We start from the raw sequence: 8449 nt of genomic DNA, 5'->3' as shown, positions 1-8449 counted from the left end.
TTACCTATCTCATTGAGTCCTATCTCACAGGTAGGTCCTTCAAGGTCGCATGGAGAGGCGAGGTATCCAGAGCACATCAACTGACCACAGGGGTCCCCCAGGGTTCAGTTCTTGGTCCCCTCCTCTTCTCCATCTACACTACATCACTGGGACACATCATACAGGCACACGGTTTTTCCTACCACTGCTATGCTGATGACACACAGCTCTTCCTCTCATTTCAACCAGATGATCCCACAGTAGCTGCACGGGTCTCAAGCTGTCTGGCAGACATCTCCACATGGATGAAGGAACATCACCTGCAGCTCAACCTGGCAAAGACTGAGCTTCTCGTCCTCCCTGCCAATCCATCTCTACAGCACGACTTCACCATCCAGCTAGATTCATCATCAATCCCCCCATCAAGGTCGGTCAGAAATCTGGGAGTAACGTTTGATGACCAGCTGACCTTCACAGATCACATTTCAAAGACAGCTCGATCATGCAGGTTTGCGCTGCACAACATCAGGAAGATCAGGCCTTTCCTAACTGAGCACGCAACACAACTCCTCGTCCAGGCCCTGGTCATTTCTAGGCTTGACTACTGCAATGCTCTTCTGGCCGGACTTCCAGCATGTGCAACCAAACCTCTACAGATGATCCAGAATGCTGCAGCTCGTCTTGTCTTCAACGAGCCCAAGAGGGCCCACGTCACTCCTCTGTTCATCTATCTGCACTGGCTACCTCTCGCTGCTCGCATCAAGTTCAAGGCATTGACGCTTGCTTACAGATCTATCACAGGCTCAGCTCCCTCCTACTTTCACTCACTCCTACGAGCCTACATCCCTACCAGACGCCTACGATCGATCAACGAGCGACGTCTCGTGGTTCCATCACAGAAAGCCACAGAATCACTTTCCAGAACATTCTCATTCACAGTTCCATGCTGGTGGAACACTCTCCCCACCCTCATCCGGAATGCAGAATCCCTGACAACATTCAAAAAACAGCTGAAAACCCATCTCTTCCGTGAGCACTTAACTTCATAATAATAATAAAAAAATAAAAAATAAAAAACCTTTCCCTTTAAAACCTCACTTATCGTGCTTATGCTACTCTGAATAATGCCTGAACTTCGTATTTTGAGCACTTCTTGCGTTGTTGTTGTTTTTGCCTCTTCATGATGACTCGCTTAATTTAGTCCTAATTTGTAAGTCGCTTTGGATAAAAGCGTCTGCTAAATGACTAAATGTAAATGTAAATGTACCAGCTGTCCGCCAAAAGGCAATAACAGACAAACTGACACGGTTTATCTGTGAAGATATGAGACCGATCAACATCACGCATTGGCATTGGCGAAAATATTAATAATAGGATGAATTTGAGCATTTAATATTCGAATATTATTCGAATATTAAATAAAATAAGGAATGGAATTCGAATAGTATTATAGAGGAAGATTGACAGCCCTAGTGGCTTTCATTTTAGACTTAAAACATCTGTTTTTGCTCTATTTCGTCAACGAATAATTCCAAACAAATCCACATTGCCATTGCTTGTTTCCGAGCAACACAGTGATGTTTCGTTACTAAATCAATCCACGTTTTTTGAGAATCCGTCTAATGAATGACTCAATGACTCACTCATAAAGGCAGTCACTTGCATTGTCCTTGAATGAATTAGCCATTTTTAACAATTCGTTTGACTAAATGATTCACTTATTAGTCAAGACAATGATTTGCCACTATCTACGGGCAGTTTTAGTTTCATAAAAAAAAATTCCAATAATTTCTTTTTTTTTTATATATTAATATCTCCTGCTTGAGGCTGATAAAATCATATATGCGGTCCACCATGCTGCAAGAAAGAACGAACTTGCCCAGATGTCAATTGAACACAACGTTATGAGATCACTGGATAATAAGGATAAACTTGTCAGAGCTTTTGAAGGTCTCATTGGAAAGCCAAGTTCTTAACGTCAAAATCGGAATAGGCCTAAATGTAAAATATTTTCTCTTGATGTAGATTATTCATATTCATATTGTATTAACTCCTATTAACACTTATCTAATCGATGTTCTCTAGATTTAATTTCTTTGCTCTCACTGCCTTTTAATTACGCTGTCCAAGGTGCTTGCTGAGGGGCTGAGAGAGTGATGAAGATTGAATGTTGATTTTGTTTTTAGATAGTGGATAGTGGTAGATAGAATGCGTTTAAAAATAGACTATTAAGAGTGAAATGAGTTAACATTGTTAAATATAACAGAGATAATAAAGTAATTGCAGTCGCATTGTGTATAATAGTTGTATGTCTTTTTTGAGGGCTCCAACTGTTTGAAACTGGCTGCCAAATTGCAAAGGCCGCCAACTGTGACCACACAGTCCTATTCTTTCACACACACAAACACACACACAAACAAACACCTTTAACAGGCTTTTCCTGTTTGTGCAAGTGCCATTAGCTGATTCTCTGAAGACTGTAGTCATTCTCTGTGTCCATAGAGCTGCTGTGTCCAGAGGATGGGTTTAAATCACGCTTCAACAGGCGATTGGCCACTGTTATCAAGACCTTCTTGTACTGCTGTCGCAGGAGGGAGTAGACGAAGGGATCTGAAGCTGCCTTGCTGTATGTTAAACACTTGCTGACAATACCCCAGTGTCGGTTGACATCCACAAAGGGAAGCAGCTCAGTCAACCTGTGAAACAGAGGCAAAGCCATTATTAACATAATGAAAGCATCTAGACAAGAACCACACAAACACACAACTCAGTATTAATTTACCATGACTGTTTAAGCAGTAAATATATTTTGTGTGTAAAACACATGCAAAACTTATTATGGTCTTTTATATAATGATAAACTTAATAGGCATTCATCCGTTAAATAACTTCCCTTAAGTTATCTAACGGAATAATACCTATTTCGTTTTTCATTTTATAAAAGACCATAATAAGTTTTGCGTGTTTCTCACTCAAAATATGACTTTTAAAGAATCTACTGATAAACAGCAATATTTATTCAGTCCTTAAAAGTAACATGTTAGTTGTTCTGAAAATTACTCCAATTTCTAAAAAACAACTATTCATTCTCATGTGAGAAATGAGTAGCTTCCCAATGGACAATTTTGGCTATTTATATTGGAAAATACTGTTCTATAAATGTAATGCATAATGGTAACAATGATAAATGGTAATAATGCTTATATTAAGTGTAACTTTGAAAATATGAAACATAAATAGGCCCATTATATACAAATATAAAACTATATAAAATAATGAATAATAAAATGCTGTTATTGTTGTAGTATAATCATTGTTTCGTTCTTACTCGTATCTGTCAAAAGATACAAATAAAAATCAGTTCTGCTATCCTGTGGTTAACGAAATGACATTATAAGTGACCATTTTATTTGAAGGGAAGAGAAGTAAGGATAGTAGGTGTTACAGACACAGCAGTATAAGAGCACTGAGAAGTAAATATGGATGAGAATTTATTTTTTATTTTTTTTATTTATTTTAGATCAGGTGAGCTTTCAAGATCATTAGCGAATCCCTCTAGAGACGAAAAGTAATTGTGTTCTGTCACCTCTGGCGCACAAGAGCTATTCTTGGAAACATTTTTTTTTTTTTCTTGTCTGGTTAGCGTCATCTCACGAGTCACGACTCAATTAAATAACGCCATTTCGAGGCACTTTTTTACTTTTCAAGAGTAAAACATTTCTACAAGGAAGCAATTAAGATCATAATGCACAATTGAACGTATACTGAACGCTGCAAACCGCTTCGTTGCGTCCCTCATCAGCCTCCCTATATATTCAGATATCTGTATCATACTGTCTGATAAACAACCCCTTCCAGATTATTACAAAGTGTTTGTACCAAGTGGTTTGTAAAATGTTAAGCTTTTAAATAATAAGCGGCATACCTTGTAATAACATAAGGGGCGAAACAGATGATGAAAGATCCAATGAAAATGCTGATCTTCTTAGTAGCGCGCTGTTTTCTCCTCTTTTGTTCTGAAAGACAGCGCTGCTTAACACTACAAAAGAGTTTTACAAAATATTAATGACACATGATCCAATGAGAAACCTGGTAAAACATCCCAATGATGCTTACTAAGAATAAATGGTCATAAATACCGTGGATGAATATCTACCAGTAAGAAGAGGGTCTGCATGGTTATAATGTCAATCCTCTTGCAGTGAAAGCGTGCAACTTTTAACACCTTTAAGTATGTAACGCACAAAATCAGAAGCGAGAGCATAAAGCTGGTGGCATGAAAAACAATGGTGAACACAGTAAACTTAATCCGTGTGCTCTCCTCGCTCAAATGCAACGTGCAGGATGCGTAAATGGGACTGTAGTCAAACCATGAGAAAAACACCGGGATGAGAGAGAACGTGAACGAGTGAAGCCAAGAATAACACACCATGACCAACGCGTCCTGGTAGCGCATTTTGCTAGAGTAACTCAGAGGGAAAACTACGGCGATCCAGCGGTCTATACTGAGGGCTGCCATGCTTAGCATGCTATTGGCTATCAGAAAGGTCTCCAGAAAGCTTAGCGTGCCACAGAGACAGTCTCCAAAAGGCTGCTGGTGCTTTACAATCCCAATTAAAGTGGACGGCATGTTCAGGACAGAAATCAGTATGTTGCAAAACGACAAGTTCATGGTGAACACCCCTGGCACCTGTCGGCGTATTTCGCTGCTGTGGATGAAACATAGCAACACCAGTAAGTTCGACAACAAAGAAACAATCGCAACCACAACGATGAACAAAGATAATAGAATTTCCGCAAAGTCCATTTCTCACTTCAGAAGTCCCCTTGCCATATATTTGCCCCAGTTGGTGATGAATGTTATCAGCTGCATGATTCTTCTGAGACAAAATAATTACGGTTGCCTAATAAGTCACATTAGGCTCAACTCGCGCGAGCTGTCCAGAGTGCTGAACCATAGTAGCACATGCACATTTACCTCTTAAGAAAAAAAAAAAAAAAAAAAAATTTGTACACGAAAAGAAAAGCAAAGAGGAAGCAGAAAAAAAACATTGCTAAAGACAATATATTTTATGGCGAAGTAAAAGCCATTCTCTGTCCATCGTGATAGAGGCGTTCAGTGATTTAACGCTTGTGTTGGTGAAGCTCATGGACTCTATTACGCTTGGCTCATGCGCACAAGGGCCGCGACGGTGGGAGGCCGTTTTGTACAAATACTAAAAAAAAAAAAAAAAAAAAAAAAAAAAAAACACTTTAAATCTTGTTGTTGCGTTTAAAGAATAGCCTACATCCTAAACAACATATGTCGCAATTGTATATATCCCCGCCAAATACAAATTGACTTTTGGGAGGGGGTTCTTAAATGTATCTAGGCCTATTCATTTTACATACGTTTCAACAGCGTTTTATTTAGTTATTTATTTAGGTTTATTTTTTTAGTTAGAGCGCACAGTCGCATGCCCTACATTATCACCTAAAAACTTGTAAAACTACATTGCGTGACACAACAACAGTATTCTTTTTTTAATATGGTGGATTTGCTCGATCGCCATGGCAAGCTACAAGCCGAGTAATACAAACAGTGAAACAGTTAGGCCGGTGACACACTGGCTGCGTGGCGTGAGCGTGGCGTTTCTGTTGCGTGTCAGCTGCGTGGCGTTTTCTATGTCTTTGCACACCAGAAACGTGTCTGACGCGGCGCTGCTGCTGCTATATAGGTGACATATGATAAGCCTCATTGGTGATATATTTGACATATGGGGAGAGCGTTGTGGAAGGCCTATACTTCATGTTAAACATCAATATAGCAACAAAGACAACGTCGGCAGAACTGACACAAAATAGGCTACAGAATATTTCGTTCTGTATTGACAGGCAGGGCCGGCCCGCGGCATAGGCAGAATAGGCAAATGCTAGGGGCGCCACTCATCCATAGGGGTGCCAGAATGAGTGAACGAGTGAATTTTTTTTAACATTTATTTTTTATTTTTATAATACTATTTTAAAACCATTAATTCGAAATACTACCAAATAAAGCAAAAAAAGTCCGGCTCATCAATCTTCCCCCGCCCAGCGAGTGCTTGAAGTGCGTCAGAAACAGCGCGCGCGCGATCAGTTGTTGGTAATTTGTTGTGTAGCCTGCGCGACGCCACATCCAATGTAGACAGCATTGCTTTTGTTAACACACAGCTCGTAGAAAAGGGCCTGGCAACTCGCGCCAGTTCTAGACACGGTGAAAGTTTCCAGATTGTGACGGATGGCCGAATTTACATGACACACATTATAAATGAGCATAGTCTGCGATAGATACAGTGCCAAAAAGAAGAGAAGAGGATAAAAGGGGATAAAGACAGAGGTAAAGTGATGTAGTGAATGAACAGTTTATCTTATTGCATAGGAGTAAGATACTATAATTTCATGGCAGTTATTTTTACCTTAAACTTAATGTTAGCAGTTGTTCTGAGTTCTCCAGAGGCCCCAGACTGTGTGATTTTGTAACAGTCATGTCAGTTTTGAGACGCATTTTTTATTATCACTTTTTTTTATTAATGTTTTACTCTGCAGTTGTGCAGTTTTGGGGGGGATACAGTACAGGCCAAAAGTTTGGAAACATTACTATTTTTAATGTTTTTGAAAGAAGTTTCTTCTGCTCATCAAGCCTGCATTTATTTGATCAAAAATACAGAAAAAAAGTAATATTGTGATATATGATTACAATTTAAAATAATTGGTTTTCAATTTATTATACTTTAAATGATCATTTATTGCTGTGATGCAAAGCTGAATTTTCAGCATAATTACTCCAGTCTATCACATGATCCTTTAGAAATCATTCTAATATTCTGATTTATTATGAGTGTTGGAAACAGTTCTGCTGCCTAATATGTTTGATGAATAAAATGTTAAAAAGAACTGCATTTATTCAAAATAAAAATAAAAATATTTTCTAATTATATAAATCTTCTTCACTTTTTATCAATTTAACACATCCTTGCTGAATAAAAGTATTGATTTATTTCAAAAAAAGAAAGAAAAAAAATGACTGACCCCAAATTACTGACCAGTAGTGTATATTGTTGTTACAAAAGATTTCTATTTAAAAAAATATATTTTTTATTTTTTTTATTTATTTTTTTATTCATCAAAGTATCCTAAAAAAGTATCACAGGTTATGAAAAAATATTAAGCAGCAGAACTGTTTCCAATTTTGATAATGAATCATCATATTAGAATGATTTCTAAAGGATCATGTGATAGACTGGAGTAATGATCCTGAAAATTCAGCTTTGCATCACAGAAATAAATGATCATTTAAAGTATAATAAATTGAAAATCAATTATTTTAAATTGAAATAATATATCACAATATTATTTTTTTTCTGTATTTTTGATCAAATAAATGCAGGCTTGATGAGCAGAAGAAACTTCTTTCAAACACATTAAAAATAGTAATGTTTCCAAACTTTGGGCCTGTACTGTATTTTATGGCATTTTTACAATTTATTTGCCAAAATTAGTAATGATATTTATTTACAGATTTATTAAAAATAGCAAAGTTCACTTTAAATCTGTATTGTAAAACGTGCTATAAAAGATAATGGGGACTTGACTTGAATGCTAGATGTAATGCTCTTGGTATTTGTGTTTAGGCTGTAATGTATGTGTGTGTATATATATATATAGGCTAAATAATCATGAACACATTGACGGGGTGAAATGGGCTGTGATGCATGGGGCACCAGGTAAAATCTTGCCTAGGGCAGCAAATTGGTCAGGGCCGGCCCTGTTGACAGGTGCAATATTTGAAAATCGATATTATTTTTTTTAAATTACATTTATATCTGCATTTATGTCAAAACCTAGAGACTTTCAAACATCAAAATGTTATTTATTAATATGTATTCGTGTCAAAATGACATATAAACATCTTTTCCTATTCTATTTTGCCTGGAAACGCTTCCAACCCGCTTGCGTGTCGCGTGAAAAATAGGCGTTGGTTCTATTTCTAGCTCGAGCCGCGCCTGAGACCGCGTGTCAAGCAGGCAGTGTGCAAGCTCTAACCTGTTAACATGGGAGCCGAAATAAAAATGGACACGCCACGCAGCTGAGACGCTCACGCCACGCATCCAGTGTGTCACCGGCCGCTGTTACTGGGTGAATATCACACGACTGGAACAGATTTCGCGTTGAGGCGTTCGCCAGGTCCACGATTCCTGATAACGATCTCGTTTCCCAAAAATGTACTTAACATGAGTGTGCAACATATGTGAGTGCAAAATATGTGAGTGCAAAAGTGCTAATTAAAGGCCCTGATATATACTCCCGGAGTGTTTTTTCTAAAGTTTAAGGGTAAAACGAAGTTCGAAATACGTGACTAGTATACTTTTGGTGAACATCCGACACCGCCCACACTGATGAGAGCGATGTTTAGATGAATATGTAAATATGCGCTGCAGCTTTCTTCTCAAAA

The 8449-nt window shown here is 38.0% G+C and overlaps 1 protein-coding gene across 1 annotated transcript; it reads right to left on the bottom strand.

Annotated features, from left to right (window-relative positions):
• Positions 1 to 2437: 2437 nt before the first annotated feature.
• gpr78b (G protein-coupled receptor 78b) lies at positions 2438 to 5300 on the bottom strand (the record flags this gene model as incomplete). Its single annotated transcript, XM_084404445.1, has 3 exons — positions 4119 to 5300; positions 3905 to 4018; positions 2438 to 2675 (listed from the first exon to the last, which is right to left on the bottom strand). The coding sequence occupies exons 1-3, from the start codon at positions 4784 to 4786 to the stop codon at positions 2438 to 2440; spliced, it is 1020 nt and encodes a 339-aa protein (XP_084260571.1). The 5' UTR covers positions 4787 to 5300.
• Positions 5301 to 8449: the final 3149 nt, after the last annotated feature.

The sequence above is a fragment of the Rutilus rutilus genome (genome assembly GCF_951802725.1).
Source record: "Rutilus rutilus genome assembly, chromosome: 3".
NCBI classification, from domain to species: Eukaryota; Metazoa; Chordata; class Actinopteri; order Cypriniformes; family Leuciscidae; genus Rutilus; species Rutilus rutilus.
This window is presented reverse-complemented; position numbering and strand designations above follow the sequence as displayed.